Genomic DNA, 22,410 nt, shown 5'->3' on the forward strand with positions numbered 1-22,410 from the left:
GTGGTGGTGGAGGAGGTGGTGGTGGAGTCTGCAGCAAAGGTTTGGAAGGGGCACTGCTGAGAGATAGGGCAGGAGACGAAGTAGCTGAAGTAGGAAACCCAAGCATGCCTGCACTGGGAGATGTTAAAGCTGAAAATACAACAGAAATATGACCATTATAAATGTACAACTTAACATCCATAAGCAATCTCAAAGCACTACCTATTTTAAAAATCCTGATCTATACATGAAAAGGGAGGGGAGAAGAAATGCAAAATATGGAGTTCTACCTTAATTTGAACAGAGTATGGCATTTGTTTGAATGCTGCCCTTCTGGTATGTATAAGCTGTTGTTAAGGGTGCAAGTTGTGAACTGGAAACTCTCTAGTCCAAATGTCAACTCAAGATGCAAAATGACAAGGAATATTCTCTTTCCTTCAGGTAGCTGGGGCATGTTAGGAACAACAATGCGTGACTCTGCATGGCCACTGTATTATGATTACTTGGAGAAAACACAGAAGATCTTTAAACACGAAATGTTATGATTTATCATCCTATAAAATAATAGGAAGAGCATATTCCCCCAGCTCCATTCCATTAGACCTTTAATTCTGGTGAAACCCCAAGATTCTCCCTGTTTCTTCAACCAGATGGGGGAAGATAGAAACTCCCTCAAAAAGAACTGTTTGAAGCCCAGTGCCCAGGGGAAGGGAGAAGGCAATGAAGGTGAGAGATCACTCCTACATCAATACTACAATAATGCACATTTACAACTCATAGGGTTATCATCCCCAGGTCCTGGTGGGGGGAAGCCCTGCCCGCATGCCTGACTGCTGGTGACCATCCCTCTCCCTCCCCTTCTGCAAGATTTAAAGAATCCTACAACTGATCCACAGGAAGCATGTGGCCTACCAATCAATTGGAGGGCCCTTTAAATCTTGCAGGAGGAAGGGAAAGGGATGGGTGCCACCTTCTGCTTCTTCTCCAAAGCATTTAAAAGATCCTTTTCATGGCTTGGAGTGCACACACGTGTGGCCCTCCCCCTGCTTCTTCCTCAAAGCATTTAAAGGGACCCTTCAGATTCCTTGAAGAAGAAGTGGGGGAAGGCGCATGCCTGCAATCCAAGCTGTGAATCTGCAGCTTGGAGTGTGCATGCACAAGGCCCTCCCACCCACTTCTTCCCCAAAGCATCTCTAAAGGATACCTTTACATGCTTTGGATTCTTTGGATGCTTTGAGGAAGAAGCAGAGGTGGCACATGTGTGCACTCCAAGCTGCAAGTGAACATATGAAGTTGCCTTATACTGAAGCAGACCCTCGGTCCATTGAAGTCAGTATTGACTACTCAGACTGACAGCGGCTCTCCAGAGTCGCAAGCTGAGATTTTTCATGCCTATTTGCCTGGACCCTTTTTAGTTGGAGATGCCGGGGATTGAACCTGGGACCTTCTGCTTACCAAGCAGATGCTCTACCACTGAGCCACTGTCCCTCCCCATGCATGCAGGCCCCTCTTCCCCCCCAACGCAGTTAAAAAAATCCTTTAGATGCTTTGGGGAAGAAGCGGAGGGAGGCCTGTGTCTGAATGTGATGTCATCACATTGGGGGTGTCTTTCCTCCTCCTGTGACACCCCACAAAGTCCCTATCTGGCAACTCAGAAGGACCTAGCAACCCTAGCAACTTAGCTTTGGAATAACATTGGCTACAACTTCATTGGTTATAGGTGTAAGAAGCCTTGGCACAGCATGGGGCAAATGGATCCTGGCATCAACTGACCTGTCTGCTAGTCGATGAATTCCAGTCCCATTCCAGCCCCCAAGCTGGGTATGCCCCTTGAAAGCCCTCACCCCAAGATCCCTTAAGGAGATCCCCATATGCAGGAAAACAGGCACACAGGCCCATTTTCTTTAAAACAGATCCGTTCCTATGCTGCTACTTGCAATAAGAACTGTTTATGTGCTAAAAAGCTAACAACAATTATTATATTTTTTCAGCATGAAAAGGGCCACCTCTGAAGTGTTACTATTTTTCCTATTTCTGAGTTGAAGATGAGTGCAGCTAAACAGTATCATAGAAACAAACAAAAAAAGAATCCTTTCAAAACTATCTCTTTGAATTTTGCAAAGCTTTAACTTCTAACATGCTTTAAAAAACATGAATTAGTTTTGACTGGGTTATTTTTTTGTTCCAATGTCAAAACAATGGATGTTTTTTTTCTAAAACTCAAGAATATGGGATACTTAAAAATTGTCCCTAATATTCAGTGTGTGTGGACAATAAAGGCAATGGGTGGGGGGGATTTCCCAAATGCAAATCTGTCTCAAACCATTCAATGGATATCCCATACATCAGGTTTCAATTTGAAGACCGTTTTGAATGGATCTGTGCTGGGTGAACTAAGATTGTATTGGAAAATCTGTTTTAATCTGATTTTGAAATCATGTTTACAAAATACCCTTATATCAATTGGTCACACTATATATACAGTAAAACTGTCACAAAATCAAGTTTGTTTGGGCAACTCCCTTAATCAATGAATCTGTATGGATCTAATTTCCAAGCCTGTGATATTTATGGTTATCAGATATTGCATAATTTTAGCTCATTAATCAACTGCTCTTTAATTGATTAATTTATTAACGGATTAAATAAACTTGCACTAAAACTTAAAGATAGTTGCCTTTTTGATATATTGAAGGAAATATGAGATCACTTTCAATTTCATACAAATATATTCATTCTTGGATAGAAGGAAAGGACATCTTTAATATTTCCTTTTTTATTTCAGATTATATATCAGATAGGCCCTCAAAGTAAACATGCATGAACTGTCTAATTAAAATTGTCCTCACTGATTAAAACTGTTCTTAATAGATTGATCAGCTAAAGGTTTTAGTAATCTAACAATTAAACATTGCAGCCCTACTAATTCTGTGTAATATATTGCCTCCTTAGCAGATTTCTGATTATGTTTCTTGTTTTAGCTAATTTTTACTTTTTCTCTGGGATGATATATCACTAGGTTTTCACCTGAGAAATCCCGTATTTATAAAGGTTGCCAAATAAAATTATTTATGCTCTTTGGCTTAATTAAATTTAGGAAATAAAATAATGGAAAAATAGATAAAGAAAGCAACCATGCTCTCTGTTACTATGATATAGCTCAACAGAGGATTCCCTACAACCCTTTTTAAAATGTTGCTCTGCCCTGTGCAAGCACCAGTCGCTTCCGACTCTGGGGTGACGAAGTGTTCATGGCAGACTTTTTATAGAGTGGTTTGCCGTTGCCTTCCCCAGTCATCTATACTTTACCCCCAGCAAGCAGGGTACTCATTATCCCGACCTTGGATGGATGGAAGGCTGAGTCAACCTTGACCTGGCTACCTGAACCTAGCCTCTGCGGGATCGTACTCAGGTTGTGAGCAGAGCTTGGACTGCAATACTGCAGCTTATCACTCAGCTTATCACTCATTAAAGTGCTGCTAGGAAGCTACTATCTGCTACTGCTAGGGTTGCCAAATCCTGGTAGGGAAATTCCTGGAGATGTGGGGACAGAACCTGGATGAAGTTTGGGGAGAAAGAAGTTCAGCAGAGATGGCATGTCATACAGTCCACCATCTAAAGCTGCCATTTTTTCCCATGGGAACTGATCTCTATAGTGTGGAGATCAGCTGTAATTCTGGGGAGAACTGCAGTCTCTACCTGGAGGATGGCAACCATAACAGCACCAAGAATTTTTTTTTAAAAGAAATAAGTCTCTGAGATCAATGTGCTGCAAAGTGGTCCAGTTATGGCTAGTGGAACTTAGCTGGACTATTATGGATCAGTGGTGGAGGCTGGTTGTGGATGGTAATCCTAGGCACATGAATTTCATTGTAAGCCCCACTGAACCCAGTGGAGCATTCCAAGTATACACACACACACACTGTGGCTAATAGCCATTAATGGACCTCTGCTCCATATTTTTATCCAATCCCCTCTTGAAGCTGGCTATGCTTGTAGCCGCCACCACCTCCTGTGGCAGTGAATTCCACATGTTAATTACCCTTTGGGTGAAGAAGTATCTTTTTATCCATTTTAACCTGACTGCTCAGCAATTTCATTGAATGCCCATGAGTTCTTGTATTGTGAGAAAGGGAGAAAAGTACTTCTCTCTCTACCCTCTCCATCCCATGCACAATCTTGTAAACCTCTATCATGTCACCCCGCAGTCGACGTTTCTCCAAGCTAAACAGCCCCAAGCATTTTAACCTTTCTTCATAGGGAAAGTGTTTAATCATTCTAGTTGCCCTTTTCTGCACTTTTTCCAATGCCATAATATCTTTTTTGAGGTGCAGTGACCAGAATTGTACACAGTATTCCAAATGAGACTGCACCATCGATTTATACAGGGGCATTATGATACTGGCTGATTTGTTTTCAATTCCCTTCCTAATAATTCCCAGCATGGCATTGGCCTTTTTTATTGCAATCGCACACTGTCTTGACATTTTCAGTGAGTTATCTACCACGACCCCAAGATCTCCCTCTTGGTCACTCTCTGCCAGTTCACACCCCATTAACTTGTATTTGTAGCTGGAATTCTTGGCCCCAATTTGCATTACTTTGCACTTGGCCACATTAAACCACATTGACACCCACTCACCCAGCCTCAACAGATCCCTTTGGAGTGCCTCACAATCCTCTCTGGTTCTCACCACCCTGACTTAAATCTTGCAGTTGTAATTTAGTATAGAAAGAATGTACTGCTCCTTTTTGGAATCATGCAAGCAAGAAATCCTTGTTATACTTCAAAAAGCAACTACAGGGCAGTATTTGTTGAAATGTTAAGAGACTGCTTGCAGAGAGAAACAAGATTGGTAGAGAAATGAGAACAGAAGCACTAATGTTCAAAAGATGGTAGGCATAAAGCATGCCTCAGATCAGGGGTAGCCAAACTTGCTTAACTTAAGAGCCACATAGAATAAATGTCAGATGTTTGAGAACCACAAGACATGAATGTCAGATGTTTGAGAGAAGAAGGGAGGGAGGGAGGGTGGGTGGGAGATGATAGATAGACAGACAGACAGACAGACAGACAGACAGATAGATAGATAGAGGCGGAAAGAAAGCAATGTTAAGTTTAAATGATTTGAAGACATAAATGCCTTTTCCAAGCTGGCTGAGAGGGCGGTGGGGACTTTGAGAGTCACACAATATGTGTGAAACAGCTACATGTGGCTCCTGACCTGCAGTTTGGCCACCCCTGCCTTAGATGAAGATATCTGTAAGAGTGGCAAGACTAAGGGTGCGGTCACACGTACCATTAGTGACGACACAGCTCCGTCTGGCTGACGGATTAAATGTGTTCGTTCAGACAGCCACATCTGGCAATCGATCGTCATCCGGGCTCATCCAGGCTTGTTACGCATGAATGCTGCATTAATTTGACAGTACATAAAGTCCGGCCCTTTTTCAAAACAGCGGCACAAGATTGGCTTTTTGTTGTTTGGACAGCTCACGCGCGATACTGCCTTTCACTTTTTAAAAAAAAAAACAAAGCCCCAGCAGACATGCGCATTGCCAGATCATCCAGGAATCTGAGGTGACGCTTCTGCTTCTCCAATCAACACAGGATTGGGGGGGGGGGGACGTTATCCCACTATTCAGAACGGGAAAAAATTCTTTTTTTCAATGTGGAGGATTTCAAGATATCATTGTCACTGCCAATTTCTAGGAAAATAATTCCTGGCAGTTCCGTGGTTTGAATCAGCAATGTTAATTCTGGAAACTTTCGCCCTTCCCCCCTGCCTCTGAAGAAAGTTTTGATTTCCCAGCTCCAAATAGTCGGGCACATGTTCAATGGACCCCTTCCCCTCCCATAAATCACCATCTGATTATGCATGCTCCAAGAAAGGAGTGTGATAGTATTGGATGTCTGATCGCGCACAACAGAATGAATCGCATTCTTGGATGCTCGTCTGAACTACCCTGCATCGATTCAATATTCAGCAGTTCAGATTTGAGCGCTATACACCCGCTTTTAATGGTAGGTGTGACCGCACCCTAAGTTATGTAGTAGAGGATAGATGTATCGATTACATGGGAGCACTAACTGAGAGGACAAACATAAGAATATAAGAAAAGTCATGTTGGATCAGGCCAGTGACCCATCCAGTCCAACACTCTGTGTCACACAGTGGCCAAAAAAATTTGTTACTATCCAGGTGCTTAAGAATAAAGCACTGTTTAGGAATAAAGCAATTAGAACTCAGGGAAGAGAATATCAGATTTAACAAGGCAAGCATTTAATGTTTGTCACAGTATCATTATTTCTATTAGCTGGCAAACCAAAATACATAATCAGGAATTAGACAGCTTATGGAAGAGGTTAATAAAGCCTTTGTTCAAAAAGTCCATATTTAGAATATCATACATATAACAGTAAGAGATAGACAACTGAATTATTTTTTTACATCAGCTATTATTGTATTAAAGTGGTGGATTATGTTTCAAGAATTTATTTCTGGTTTGTTATACATGCATAGCTAGAACAACATTCTACTGTGACAATTTATTTTTGTCCTTTTTTGAGTTTTCTCATAACATGCTGCCTGATCCAACATTCTTCCAGTTATATCAAATTTACAGGTAGATTGCAGTACTCATGATATAACAACAAAAGTAACTGAATGCATGTGCAATCATGAGGTCACAGAAAGGTTAAAAGCAAGGTGAAGCATCCTGACAGATGTTAGAGGAATTAGTCACAATATATGTTATATTTAATTAGTACAGAGGTGGGGGAGGAAACTAATTGGACTTGTATGAATGGCTGATTGCAGCACACACAAGGCACAAGAACAGGCAGTATACTGCTATGACCTGAGTTAAAACACACTCGATATTCTGACATTCTGAGCTCATTAAAAACCTGGATTTCATAAGGATGGTGGAATGTGTGAAAATCCCTTTCATCCCTATCATTTAGTCAGATGGGATTAGGATATCATTTGCTTCCATTTCATACTGTCAGTAGATATAGGCCTATTGGCCCAGTCACAGAATTCCTATTACTACAAAGGCCACAGTTTACAGATCAAAAAGCCTCCATCCTATCATGTCAACATAGTTACAGGTAGTTTTGCAATGCTATTTTAATTCCTAATGTTTCTGTGAAAGTCAGAATCCTTAGATGTGGGTTGATGATCAAATCTGCTTTTACTTGTTTAGGTTGCTTCAAATGGACTTTCATGGACCAGCATATTGAACTAGTTTTGTGAATTCTCTATTTTATGACATATTTAACAAACTTTCCAAAGATTTTTGAGGATGTTGTAATGCAGTTTTATCGGAGCATTCTCAAGTTAAATCATTGAAAACAGTCCACAGCATAAAAATGGATTTGTGGTTCTAAAAGCAAGTGGAATATGACATACATTCCTTTGTTAGGAACCTGGAAAACAGGTTTATACCAATGAAAGATTCCAGTTCTGCCAGCATTTATGCAAATATTTAATTAAACGACAAGAATATGCTCAAAGGAAAAAAATGATGAATTCTATGTGCATTTGATCACAACACACAAAGAAGAAATATCAAGAAGATTATACATTTAAATTCAGAGGTACATGCACTGTGCTTTGAGTATATGGAGAGAAAACCCCTAGGAGCAAGAAAGAGCAATTTTAAAATATTTTGAACATTTTACAAGGTAAAAAACCAAATCAATTAGGATTACAACAAGGATCAGTTATAAGAAGATTTTGATTTGCATCAAACACAGATGTGAACCACTGCCCACAGCAAAACATGGGGCTATTAAAAGTGGATTAATAAAATATGACATCAGAAATAAGCATTATGAACATATGAACATATGAAGCTGCCTTATACCGAATCAGACCCTTGGTCCATCAAAGTAAGTATTGTCTTCTCAGACTGGCAGCGGCTCTCCAGGGTCTCCAGCTGAGGTTTTTCACACCTATTTGCCTGGACCCTTTTTTGGAGATGCCGGGGATTGAACCTGGGACCTTCTGCTTCCCAAGCAGGTGCTCTACCACTGAGCCACTATCCCTCCCCTTAATTAAATTAATAGGTTAAAGAAATTCTGAGAATAAGTATTTTAATAGATGAAAGATTAATATATGTTCTATTCTTTTCACTTCTACTACTCCTGTCAGAGCTATTAGAAGGATATAGGCAAATTGTTTAGATCAGGGGTGGTCATACTGAGGCTCAGGAGCCACATGTGACTCTTTCACACATACTGTGTGACCCTTGAAGCATTCATAGACCCTTTGCCCGACTTGGAGAAGGCATTTCTCTCTTTAAATCACTTCTCCAAACCAAGCTAGAATGCATTTCTTTCCATCTCTCCTTCCCTACTCCCATCTTCCTTCCTGTTTTGCAGCTTTCAGAAAGGCTTAGATCCTTTCCAATTTGATTTTAGGCCTGGCTATGGAACTGAAACTGCCCTGGGAGATGACATATGCTGGTAGATGGACAGAGGAAGTACAACTACATTGATTTTTCTGAAGCTCTCTGTAACTTTCAATATCATTGATCATTGTATCCTTCTGGATTGCCTTTCTGGACTAGCATTGGGAGGCACTATTCTTCAATGGTCAGTAGTTCTGATCCTACCTCAAGGAAAGGTTTCAGAAGGTGGTGTTGGGGGACTGTTGTTGAGTCTCTTGACCTCTGGCCTGTGAGGTCTTCAAGGTTATATTTCGTCCCCTATGCTTTTTAGCATGTACAGGAAACTTCTGGGTAGGATCATTCAGAGATCTGGGCTGGGTTGTCACCAATATGCAGATGACCTTCAGCTCTCCTTTGCACTTCTGGTGATGCTAGGGAGGCTGTAGAAACCCTGAACTGGTGTCTGGAGCCAGTTTGGATTGGATGAGAGCTAATAAACAGAAGTTTAATCTGAACAAGAAGGAAGTGCTACTGTGAATGGAAGGTATAAACCAGGATTTAAGGTATCACCAGCACTGGACAGGATTGCCCTTCCCCTTGAAGGAACAGGTTTGTAGTTTGGGGGTGCTTCTGGTCCCAGACCTATTGCTGGATAAGCAGGTGGCCAGGAGTGCCTTTTAACAGCTTAGACTAGTCAGCCAGATGTGGTTTTTCCTAGGTAGGAAACATCTGGTCACTGTGGTACATGCCCTGTTACATCTAGATTACATTACTGAAATTTGCTGTATGTGGGACTGCCCTTGGAAACTTCAGTTGGTGCAGAATACAGCATCCAGGATGTTAACTGGAGTGGCTCATAGGGACCGTATTATTCCATTCTTGCTCCATCTATACTGGCTCCCAATTATTTCTAGGCACAATTTAAGGTGCTGGTGCTTACATTTTAAACCCTATATGGTTTGGAACCAATATACCTGAAAGATCACCTGCTCTCTTTTGAATCACTGTGGTCATCTTCATAGGGTCTGCTTCAGGTCCCCCACCTTCTGGGATTAGGTGGATAGGACCTCAAAACTCTGGAAGTTTCTCCCAGGGAGATTTGCCTTTCTCTTTCTGTTGCCATGACAGTGGATGAAAACTTTTTCATTTTGCTTGGCATTTGTCCAGTGATCCTTCCTCCCCAGTGTTTTAAACGTTGTTTTATTTTTTTGTGCTCTGGTTTTACCTTGTTTTAATGATGAATTTTTGGGTTGGTTTCAATAGTGCTAGTTTTAATGAAATTTTAACTTGTATGTTTTAAATTAGTGGCTCTATGAGGGCAGAAACATAGGGTAAAATCTTGTTAATAAATAATATTTTCAGGGCAACAAAAACTGGATGGGAATGTGAGGGAGGAATTGTACTCTGATATTTTATTCAATATAAAGATATGCATCAGGTGGTTTAATGAAGGCCCAAACCCCACTGCTTGTAGGTTACTTCCAGATGAATTCATGGAAATCTTCAAATCTTTAATAGAGCAGTAAAAATGACAGAGAGAAAAGTCACAGCACAAAAGGCTACTACAAGGCATTGGGATGGAGAAAAACTGCCAGGGGAGGACAGAGGAAACAGCAGAGGTGGTTGAGGCTGCAGGAAGAAAGATAGGAGAAAGGGTGCAATTTCCATATTTCATTCTATTTAGTTCATCTAGGTCAGGGGTCCCCAACTCCTAGGCCGTGGATCAGTACCGGTCCGTGGCCTGTTAGCAACCGGGTCATGAAGTAAGGCTGAGACCTTCACCTACTCCTTATTTAAAGACCCCCACAGGGGTCAGGGACAGGTTGTGGGCATGGGGGCAGCCTGGGGCAGCAAAACCCCCAGCATCCGCACTGGTCCGTGGAAAAATCGTCTTCCACAAAGCCAGTCCCTGGTGCCGAAAAGGTTGGAGGCCACTGATCTAGGTCAATCTGAAGCCGAGAGCACTTCTGGAAGACTCCTGATCACCTGGATTGCAGTAGACATGGGATGGGGGAGGTCCTGGAGTCAAATGGATGCAATATATTCTCTTTTTAATGAGTCCACAAGGTGGAGACTATGCCTGCTGTGGTAATTATGCAGAGGTACTCTCTTACAGCCCTAAGAATGGCTAGCAACGTTTCCAGCCACTTATTAGGCTATGAGAGTGTGCCTGCTGGGATTGCTCAGGCAGTCAGGCTTTCAGAGCTCTGAGGATGCCCCCCCCAAAAGAGAACAAGTTGTTTTTAAATTGCTTGGCTATAAAGCTGGGACTGTTCTCTTTGAAATGAACCTTAGATAATCTAAAAAGCGCCAGTTTGGTGTAGTGGTTAAGTGTACAAGATCTAATCTGGGAGAACTGGGTTTGATTCTCCACTACTCCACATGCTACTTCTAGTATGATCTTGGGTCAGCCTGAAGTTCTCAGCAGAGCTGTTCTCTTAACAAGAGTTCTCTCTCAGCCCCACCTACCTCACAGGGGAGAGGAAGGGAAAGGAGATTATAAACTGCTCTGAAAGGTGGGGTAGAAATCCAATCTTTTCTTCTTCTAAAACCAGTTCATAGTATGGCAGTATGCAACTTTATACCAGCAGTATTAACTGGCCCAACAACTATGGAGAAATTTAGAACTGGAGCAGTTTATGGATTTTGACCCTATTCTAGAAAACTGAAGTGTTGACAGATGTCTGCCACAGAAATCACAAATGCAGCTGACAAGGTTTGGGAGCATAAGACTATCTCAGATCAATCAGTCGAGAGAACACTGGGGAGAAAAAAACCTCTGGAATTTTTCAAAGTATCACTTAAGTCAGGGGTGTCCAACTCATTTGTTATGAGGGCCGGATCTGACATAAATGAGACCTTGTTTGGCTGGGCCATGTCTGGTTGGGCTGAGCCATGTCAGGCTGAGCTATGTGTGTACCTAAGAACATAAGAGAAGCCATGTTGGATCTGGCCAACGGCCCATCCAGTCCAACACTCTGTGTCACACAGTGGCAAAAAATTTTATATATACACACACACTGTGGCTAATAGCCACTGATGGACCTGTGCTCCATATTTTTATCTAAACCCCTCTTGAAGGTGGCTATACTTGTGGCCGCCACCACCTCCTGTGGCAGTGAATTCCACATGTTAATCACCCTTTGGGTGAAGAAGTACTTCCTTTATCCGTTTTAACCTGTCTGCTCAGCAATTTCATCGAATGCCCACGAATTCTTGTATTGTGAGAAAGGGAGAAAAGTACTTCTTTCTCTACTTTCTCCATCCCATGCATTATCTTGTAAACCTCTATCATGTCACCCCGCAGTCGACGCTTCTCCAAGCTAAAGAGTCCCAAGCGTTTCAACCTTTCTTCATAGGGAAAGTGCTCCAGCCCTTTAGTCATTCTAGTTGCCCTTCTCTGGACTTTCTCCAATGCTATAATATCCTTTTTGAGGTGCGGCGACCAGAACTGCACACAGTACTCCAAATGAGACCGCACCATAGATTTATACAGGGGCATTATGATACTGGCTGATTTGTTTTCAATTCCCTTCCTAATAATTCCCAGCATGGCGTTGGCCTTTTTTATTGCAAACGCACACTGTCTTGACATTTTCAGTGAGTTATCTACCACGACCCCAAGATCTCTCTCTTGGTCAGTCTCTGCCAGTTTACACCCCATCAACTTGTATTTGTAGCTGGGATTCTTAGTCCCAATGTGCATTACTTTGCCCTTGGCCACATTGAACCGCATCTGCCACGTTGACGCCCACTCACCCAGCCTCAACAGATCCCTTTGGAGTTCCTCACAATCCTCTCTGGTTCTCACCACCCTGAACAATTTAGTGTCATCCGCAAACTTGGCCACTTCACTGCTCACTCCCAACTCTAAATCATTTATGAACAAGTTAAAGAGCATGGGACCCAGTACCGAGCCCTGCGGCACCCCACTGTTTACCGTCCTCCACTGCAAAGACTGCCCGTTTATACTCACTCTCTGCTTCCTATTACGCAGCCAGTTTTTGATCCACAAGAGGACCTGTCCTTTTACTCCATGACTCTCAAGCTTTCTAAGAAGCCTTTGATGAGGAACTTTATCAAAAGCTTTCTGGAAGTCAAGGTAAACAACATCTATCGGGTCTCCTTTGTCCACATGTTTGTTCACCCCCTCAAAGAAATGTAACAGGTTAGTGAGGCAAGATCTTCCCTTGCAGAACCCATGCTGAGTCTTCCTCAATAACCCGTGTTCATCAATGTGCCTACTCATTCTGTCCTTGATAATGGTTTCTACCAACTTTCCCGGTATTGAAGTCAGACTGACTGGCCTGTAATTTCCCGGATCTCCTCTGGAACCCTTTTTAAAGATGGGGGTGACATTTGCTACCTTCCAGTCCTCAGGAACGGAGGCAGATTTCAATGAAAGATTACAGATTTTTGTTAGAAGATCCACAAGTTCAACCTTGAGTTCTTTCAGAACTCTCGGATGTATGCCATCCGGACCCGGTGACTTATTAGTTTTTAATTTGTCTATCAGTTGTAGGACCTCCTCTTTTGTCACCTCAATCTGACTCAGGTCTTTCAACACCCCTTCCAAAATTAGTGGTTTTGGGACGGGCAAAAAGTTCTAGTCTTCCACAGTGAAGACGGAGGCAAAAAATTCATTTAGCTTCTCAGCCATTTCCCTATCCTCCTTCAGTAATCCTTTTACCCCATGGTAATCCAAGGGCCCCACTGCCTTACTGCCTCCCTGGCTTCTAATATATTTGAAGAAATTTTTATTTAACCTATTTAACCTATTTAAGGTTAGGTAGCAGAGGTATAAATTTTATAAAGAACACAGACAAACAGAAATATATTTTTTTAAAAACTTAAAACGTTAGCACTCATTGTTCTTAAAGATGCTTTCTTTGTATTTCTCCCATGGAATCCAGGGAACTGGGCAAAGGAAGCTCTGGCTCTTTCCTTCCTTCCCAGGGGACTGGAGGGAGGAGCCTCAGCCAATAGAAGGAAGAGAGGCTTGACTCAGTAACTCTGCTGGCAATTGAGACAGCCTGGCAAAGCAAGCTATTCCTCCCTCCCTTCCTCCCCAAGAGAGGAGCCTCAGACAATGGAGAAAATAGTGGTTTTGCCCTATAGCTCCTGTGCAATTGAGCAAGCCTTGCAAAGCAAGCTGTTATGCAGAAGGAAGCAAGATATAGGGACAAGGAAGGAGATGAGAGCCAATTGCTCGGGGGCCTGATAGGAGCCCTCTGGGGGTCTGATTCAGCCCCCGAACTGCATGTTTGACACCCCTGACTTAAGTCTTACAATACTATCCAAGAGTTGTCAGATTAGGAAAAAGAGTTTTTTAAATGGTTTTAAAAGCTAACAATAAGAATAGTAATAGTACATAAAATGCTAAAGTTATACATGTTTTCTAATGTATGTAAAATTACTTTGGAAAATATTCTTCATATTACAAAGGGGGGCATTCAAAACACTCCTGAACCTGATTTCCCCAGAGAACTCTTTCCGCGGGCCTGTAACTTTGTCCCTCTAAATCCAATCTTCACCAAACTTAGAGTGAAGGTAGAGGAGAATCAGTGGAGACTTGATGCAAGTTTGGCGTTTCTAGCACATGGGGCGGGGGAGAACTACTCACAAAATAAACTGGTTCAGTAAATGGGAAGGTTTGTGTTCTGTGTGGCCCCACAAAAGAAACCTTGATTTTCCTTTTTTGTGCCCTAGTGTATAGCTATTTTAAGCATTTTATAAATTTTAATAAATGTGTTTTATTAGAGGGAAAACACATTCAATAAGAATGCCATGACATTTTTTTAAAAATAACATACTGTATTTATAAGGGACACATTTCAGCAGGAATGAAAGCTGATCAGTGATTCCATCTTAAAAATAATTAGCTCCCTGATTATGATTACTAATGCACTACTCAAACTAATCCAGCAAAAAGCAGTGAGTTTCTAACTGAAATCTATATATAAATTATGACTGCAGTTTAAAGAGCAAATATTTACAAGAATGATCAAATTTCTTGAGTATTCAACTATTTTATAAAAGTTTGGTATAAATGCTATGCCCTGAAAATTTTATGGTATATTGCTTTAAATTTCATATTTATAAATATTAAACTTTTAAAAAATCTAACAATAAGAACAGCAATAATACAAAAAATGCAAAAGTTATTCATGTTTTCTAAATTTGTGTAAAATTACTTTAGAAAATGTTCATATTACAAAGACATTTGAACAGTCCACCCTTCTATTTACAGTATTTTTCTAAAGCATAGCTTTATAACTACAATGTATCCTCAGCTATTTTGATAAGACTAACATACCCCAATAACAGTAACCTAATAACAGTAACAATTCTCATACTGCCTATTTACTTACTGTTTGAACTTTGAGGAAATCCAGGTAAGGAAGATGGACCATTCATTCCAGGCAGAAGAACTGGAGGAAGGCCAGGAAGTCCGGGATAAGCTGCTGGCAAACTAATTCCATGAAGCGAACTGCTGTCCATCATGCCTGGTTGCTGTACAGTTAAGCCTAGAACATCTGTAGCCTTTTTAATACGATCCAATTCTTGCTGTGCCATCAGCTGTCTAACAGTTGTAGGAGCTAAATAGTCTTTTTCCCGGTCCAGCTGACTTCCCACAGTTTCTCGCACTTTTGTAATATGTTGTTTGGAAAAGATATGGTCTCTTATAGACAAACGTGCAGAATACTTTACTCCACACAGAGAACACTCTGGTCTTGATCCATCAGTGGCATTCTGATTGATCATGAATGGCTTCCCTATGTTAATTTTGAATTTTTTTTCTTTTGCTCGAGCATTCTGAAACCAAACCTGAACCACACGTTTAGGCAGGCCAATCTCGTTTCCTAACATTTCACATTCTTGCATGGTTGGAGTCCGATAGTCGCTAAAGCAAGCCTTCAACACTTTAAGCTGTAGGTTACTCATTTGTGTCCGAAATCGCTTATGACCTGGCCGATCACTGTTTTTGGATTTAAAGGGGTTGGCTCCAAATGGATTAGGTGAACTTGGATCTGCTATGCTTGATGTTTCACTGCGATCAGCATTATCATCAGGATCATCAGTAATGTAAACATTTTGGTCATGTTCACCATCTTTGTCATTGAAATGTATTGATGGGCTAGTTAAGGAGAACAGAAACTTGTCATCACTGTTCTCCATATTAGGCATGTTTGTGTTTTTTGGCAAACTGTCATTCATAATAGTTTTTGGCTCTTTAGGAGATGATGTGGATTTCACGTCTCCTGAACTACCAGTCATACTATCCATTTCATTATTTCCTTCATCTCCTGTTGTAGCATCACTAATTGCTGTATTAATTGATGAAGTTTCATCAAAATCAGTTTTATTGTGATCATATCCACCATCAACAGGAGCAGCATTTAGATTCTCAATGTCTTCATTGCATTCTGCTTTGAAGGAAGAAGGACTTAAAAGATTCTTCGGTGACATTTCTGCTGTTTTACTAACTGGCGTTGAGACAGTAGAAGCTAATTCATTTTCACTTGATAAATCAATCTTTGTAAGTGATGGATAATCAAAAAACATGTATTTTTGTGGGCTCTCCCCTCCATCTTCTGTGCCTACCAAAGGACTTGGTGGCAAACTATAACCTGCTTGCTTCCCTTCATTCCAGTGCCGAGAACGAATGTGACTTTCTAAAGCAGACTTTGCTTTAAACAGTGCTCGGCAAAATGGACACCTTTTATGAGACTGTGCTGGACCCACTGCACGGAATTGCCCTTTCCTTTCTCGAGCTCTTGTGTTCTGGAACCAGACTTGCACAACCCTTTTTTTGAGTCCTACTTCACGAGCAATATGATCAAGCATTTTTCTGGTAGGATTAGAATCTAAAAGGTATTTTTCATAGAGTATTTCTAGTTGCTCTGGAGTAATGGTAGTTCTCAGTCGCTTATCGCGGTGCTGATCTTCACCGCTATTTCCTCCTTCTTTTTCACTACAGTTGTTATCCTCCTTATCATCTAGTTTTCGTTTAAGTGAACCAGAAACTGAAGCAGCATGGTGAGTTGTATGAACTGAGCTTGTTTGTGGAGTCATCTGAGCTAAAGAACTATTCAGCAACTGCCCAGTCATCAGGGGGTTGTTAGGATCAAATATCATATAGGGCATATCTATGGGTCTTTCTAAAAATTGAGAATGAAGAAATTGATTTTGGGCTGCTAAGAAATGCATGTGCTGGTGCTCTTGCCAAAGTTCTAGAGTGGGAAAGGCAATAGTACACTGGTCACATTGGTACTGTAATAACTGAGGAGGTAGACTGTTTTGAAGAGAAGTCAGCGAGATTGTTAAAGGGCTTGAAGGAACAGGTGTAGACTGTGATGCAGAAGGTGGTCTTCCTCCTATTTGGGGCTGTTTCTGTTGCTGTGTTTGAGAGGCTGAGGGCTGTGGATCAGAAGAGGTTGTTGGAGCAGACTGCATTGATTTGGTGCCTTGGGAGGAAGTCTCCACTTGCTTAGGTATAGTATCATTTTGCTTTGGCTTTTCTGTTGATTCAGGTTTAGGAGAGGTTTTTTCGGGTTCTGGTTTGGGTGATGGCATTAATGGAGTACTGCAACCAGACCCAGAGCTTGTGGTGGTGGTGGTAGTTGTTATAGCCACACTTTTTGATGAGTCAGATGGGCCAGAAAGTGTGCCATTCTTATAAAGTATTTGATCTGTAGCATCCATTGAATCTTCTGTTTGGCTTTCATCCTGTGCATCATCATCCTCATCTTTATAACACAGCTTTTTCTGATGTGTAATTAAGTCAAAAATTCTAGGAAAAACTACGCTACACTTCTTACACTGATATTGCATGTTGCTTGTTCGAATGTACCTCTCATTGGTGAGCTCTCGCTTCTCATTATCTTTAGTTTCAGCTTGATTCTCATAACTTTTACGAGCTTTTTGTCGTGCATTTTGGAACCATACAACAATAACTCGGGTAGGTAGGTTAAGTACTGTGGAAAGTTGTTCAATTTCATCATCTTTTGGATAAGCATTTGTGTCAAAAAAATCTTGTAAGACTCTAAGCTGGTAGTCAGTAAATCTAGTTCTAGATGATCGTTTGCTAAAAGCTGAATCAGACTTGTAATGTTCTAAAGAACTGGGTTGTGGTTCAATTCTTATATCTTCCAAAACTGTTATGGGAGGATTGCTGAAATTGTATGGAGAATCTTTGTTTCTTTGTCGTTCCTTAAACAGGGTATTGCGGAACCAATGTTTGATAACCTTTTGGGAAAGGCCAGATTTCTCAGCCATTTCCTGAATCTGTTCTTCACTTGGAGAATTGTTAATATCAAAATAAGCCCTCAAAATTTTTAATTGGTCATCTGTTATTCTTGTACGTGGCCTCTTGAACTGAGAATGCCGTAGGAAATTGGGATCCAATCCTAGCTGCTGCTGACAAAGTTGAGTAAGATCTGCTGACAAAGCATCCATTGGGGGTAGCTGGAGGGCAAGTTGTGGAGGCAGTGCTGGATGTTGCACTGACTGCATCATAATTGGGGGGAAAAGAGGAAGGTCCAAGGAAACTGGCAGCTGTACTGGGGGTGGTGCAGAAGGTGGAGGTGGAGGCGGTGGTGGAGGCGGAGGAGGAGGTGGAGGAGGTGGAGTTGGTGGTGGTGCTTGTAAAGGAGTGGGAGTCATGCTTTGAATTTTTCCAGAGCTAGATGAAGGAGGTTGTGAAGGAGTTGTAGGCTGAGGTGGAGGGGGTGGAGGAGGTGGTGGTGGTTCTGGAGAAGATGGTGAAATAGGATAAAGCTTGTCATAAGCTTCCCTGTATTGACGAGCAAATTTTTCCAGTGCAGTGTATGGAAAAAACTGGCCATGAACATGTTCTTGATGACTCTTCAATATTAGAATGTTGGAAAATAATTTACTACATGCTGCACATTCCAATTTGTCAATATTTTCGCAATCACCAGTTTTGCTTTTCTTCTGTACCTTCTGTCTGTTCTCATTGTACTGAATAACCAGCTCAAAGCCAAAGTTTTCTAACAATGCCTTGGCTGCATTTCCTCTTGCTCCAGAAGCAATTCTAGGTGGTGGAATGACTGGTTCAGAGCCCTTCTGTTTCTTTATATCTTTGTTTTCTTTTAGTCCTTCACTGTCACTTGTGAATTCCTGCTTTGGTTTTTCTTGTTTTTCAGAAGTCTCTTCTGATTCCTTATATGAGGGTGTATCCTTCATTATCTGGCACTCTGTATTTACATTATTTTGTTCCGTTTTCACCAACTTACTGCTTTGATGCTGCTGCTGCTTTTGTGGCTGAATTTGAGGTTGTGTGGCTTGATACTGTTGTGCTTGTTGTTGTAGTATCTGTAGTTGTGTTTGACCAACATGGTGTTGGGTCTGCATCTGCTGTTTTAGGTCTTCTAGCAGTGAGCCTGCCATACCTGCCATTCCAGGCATTCCAAATGCAGCAGAACTAGGTAAACCCAGATCAGGGCTCAAACTGAATTCTGTCCCAGGAATATAGAATGGAAACAAAAACTGTGGCTGTTGAAACTGCAACAGCGCCTCTGGTGTCATAGGAAAATGAGGCAAAAAAGCTGGGTTTAGGAACTGGGGCTGGAAAAAAGCTGCTTGCTGTTGCAGTTCATGCTGGAGTTGCATTTGCAGTTGTGCTGGTGACTGGGGAGGATGATGTGTAGGCTGAGCAGAAACTAATTCAGAAGCTTGTTTTTTATTTAATTCTTTGGCATCTATATGGGTTTCCTTGCTGCTAGCCACTGGTAAGCTTGTAGGGTCTACTATTCCTTGGTTGGGGCTATTAATGTTCCCTGCTATGCTATTTCCACTCATTGCATTACTGCTTGGTTCTAATTTTGCAGCCCTTGCCTTGGTTTGATGAAGCACAGATCTCATATGAATTTCCAGTGTAGAACTTTGGCTATAAGAAACATTACAAATGCTGCATTTGTAGGGTTTGTTGTCAGTGCTGCTGTTAGCTTCTTGAGGGACAGGACTGGATGCTTCCTGCAACACCTTTTTGAGTTTATGCAAATGTGAGACTGAGTTATAGTGGACCAAAAGAATGTTCTTTTGAGTGAAGGATTCTTTGCACACTGTACATTTATATGGGCGAGAAGGATCTAGAAATTTTTCCATAGTAAAATTTGGCCCTTTTCTAAAAGGTAAGGTCCGCTTTGGTTCTGAGCCCATTTCATCTGGAATGGAGCTACTATCACTTCCTACAGGACTTGCTTTACCTTCCTGGTCAATCTCATATTCTCTTTCTATCTCTTGTTCTAGTGCATGTTCATCTTGTGCCATACTTTCACTCTCTGCCCAGAGTTCGCCATTTACAGGTAAAGACGCACATAACTGCTGAATTTCAGCTTCGCTGAGTTCTGGGTGGCCTGCTTCCAAATGTTTTTTTAAAGCCTGGAATGTACGGAAACTACGTTGGCAAAGGCTACACATGGTAGCAGCCCGAATAGCGTGATACTGGGAATGTATTTGAAGCTTCTGCATAGTCTTAAAAGCCAAACTACAATGGTTACAACGATATTTATAGACATGGCGATCAGAAACTGAAAGCTGCTGCCTCTTCTGCTGCTCATTCAACTGATCTGGCAGTGATTCAATGATCTTTATATCCTTAGTGCTGTTTTTGTTCCATTCTGGCATTTCAGTAGACTCTTTGAGTGGCTTCTGTTCCTCTATTTTAATTTCCATTCCCATTTTTGATTCTTCAAGCCCAGGGATATTCTTCTCCTCTGGAGGACTTTCACCTAGTTAAAAAAGAGAAAAGAAATTACATTTAGCCCTTGTAGTATTTTACTATATGCAGTGTATGTTAAATGATTGTGTACTTCCAATATACCCATAGATAACTGAAGAACTCTTTGGAATCAACAGAATACAATAACTACAGATACTTTCAAATGAAACATATGTAGTTCATGTGCTAAAATTTTAGGCATAAGATCTGCATTAGAGACGAATCAAATAACAATATGGTTCCCATATATTAATGTTTGTTAATGATCATAAATAATTTTTTGAAGAATATGGCAAAGTTCTTTCCTGCTGGGCAATATCCTTTAATCTTAAATGCTGGAGATTGACTCAGCAAGCTTATTTATATTAAAAACATGGACTTTATAACAGATTTAATCTCATCCCTATCACACATTTTTAAACTTTAAAGGAAAAAGACCTCTTATGACACTGTGGTCCTAAAAAAACCCCAGTACAATGTAAATATAACTGAAAGGGGAAAAATTACCAAAAAGCACTACTGCTTAATTGCTTTACCTGAATATTTCCCAGAACCCTCAGCTGTCAAACTTGCAGAAGTGTCACAATCAGATTTCTCTGAAGAAGCTGCTGGCAGTAGCATACTATTAGGCATCATCATATCTGGTACAGGAACCTGAAAAAGAAAGAAACAAGAGACAAAAGTCAGAAATGACTTATCAAGACAACTGCTCAATTTATGGCATTTTTACATATGGCCAATTAAAACAAGTAATGGCTTGATTAATCATTTTATATATCAGAGTAAATCAGAAAGGGCTGAATATTGTTAACAAACATTTTAACAATAGAGAGACTGAAAGCTCACACTGTCCTTTGCTTGCCATGAACATGTAAACTAAGCATTTTGTTGGTCAAGCTTTACTTCTCTGGGAACTAGTAAAATCCAGTTTAACCTTGATCTCACATACATAAGCAAGTCAATACAATGGATATCCTTCAAATTTTGGGGAGATTATTTTTTCCAGTTCATTTAGCAAATTTTAAGACTTGATTAAGGAATATATTTACTAAATTATGCCCAGAATTGTGTTTGTACTTTTGGCATGGGGCTCCTGCTAAACTTCATTTTGGGCAGGAGCTCATAGGAGCGGAGCTCCAGAACCTCTGAATTTTATTGTGCTCTTTCTTTCTTAACCTCCCCCCACCCCCCATACTTGCTTCTGGGCTCCATTGGTCAAACCCCCTGAGAGAATTTTGCTAAATTCTGACAGACTTTTTAATTCTTCCTCCCCCCTCACAAAAATGCATAAATACTTTTACAGTAAAATCAAACACAGCATTCCCCTATGGTAAAAAATGTTAATGGATCTAGTACAGAATGTGCATACAGTCACAGAGGCAAGTGCTTTGATCTTGGAAGGTTAACTTTAATGAGAGCTTCAGAGATTCATGTCCTTGAAAAATAGGGTTAAGTGAATAAGCCAAAAGAATGGTCTGAGTTATTGATAGAATGTGGAAGAGATCTCAGGAGCCCCGATTCCCAGTCTCTCACTCTTTAGTTCCAATACCAGAATATATTGGGTATCAGAACAATGTTTGAGTCCAGTGGCACCTTTAAGACCAACAAAGTTTTATTCAGGGTGTGAGCTTTCATGTGTATGCACACTTCTGCAGACAAACTTCACCAGTCCATACATATATGGCAGATTATTTGCCTTATATGTATGGCCTGGTGAGTTTCATTTCAGTTTGTCTGAGGAAGTGTGCATGCACATGAAAGCTCACGCCCTGAATAAAACTTTGCTGGTCTTAAAGGTGCCACTGGACTCTTTGTTCTATTGGTTCAAACCAACATGGCTACCTACTTGGATCTATATTGGACATCAGTTATGTACATAGACTTGTTAAATGCACATCAGCATTTTAAACACTTACTGTCATAAGCAGTTTCTCCACACAGTCAGGAGACACACTGTGCAAATGGGTTAAATGCAGCTGGAGATGCATTTTGTTGCTCAGGACATCCTGACAGAGGGGACAGCAGATTACAGGCTGCATAGAATGCTGTGACAGGACATGCATCTGGATACGATTGGGGTCCCTGCTATTGTAGTTACAATAAGGACACTGGTAAAACTGAAAAACAGCCAACAGAAATTCAACCCATTAGATAAAGTACATTTAATAAAGGGGGGGAATAGAATCTACTCATTTTAGTCCTGTTTTCAAGAACAGAATTAGATAACACAGCTTTTGCTACTATTTTCCACTTTCCTGGAATTACAGGCCTTCATTACTTTATCACTA

General features: G+C 41.0%; 1 protein-coding gene across 11 annotated transcripts in view; it reads right to left on the minus strand.

The window, feature by feature from the left end:
- The window catches only part of ZFHX4 (zinc finger homeobox 4), a 286,657-nt gene that overhangs the window by 4,081 nt on the left and 260,166 nt on the right, over positions 1 to 22,410 (minus strand). For 10 of the 11 annotated variants that reach the window (XM_060243611.1, XM_060243617.1, XM_060243616.1 and 7 more), the window contains 4 exons: positions 22,039 to 22,239; positions 20,659 to 20,776; positions 14,748 to 20,132; positions 1 to 129 (listed from right to left, as the gene is read on the minus strand). The exon at positions 1 to 129 is cut by the window's left edge and continues 4,081 nt beyond it. In XM_060243611.1, coding sequence (XP_060099594.1) covers positions 1 to 129; positions 14,748 to 20,132; positions 20,659 to 20,776; positions 22,039 to 22,239 — 5,833 coding nt within the window. The remainder of the gene's footprint in view (positions 130 to 14,747; positions 20,133 to 20,658; positions 20,777 to 22,038; positions 22,240 to 22,410) is intronic. The other variant, XM_060243620.1, reaches the window with a different exon arrangement.

The sequence above is a fragment of the Heteronotia binoei genome, chromosome 7, assembly GCF_032191835.1.
Source record: "Heteronotia binoei isolate CCM8104 ecotype False Entrance Well chromosome 7, APGP_CSIRO_Hbin_v1, whole genome shotgun sequence".
Classification (NCBI taxonomy): Eukaryota; Metazoa; Chordata; class Lepidosauria; order Squamata; family Gekkonidae; genus Heteronotia; species Heteronotia binoei.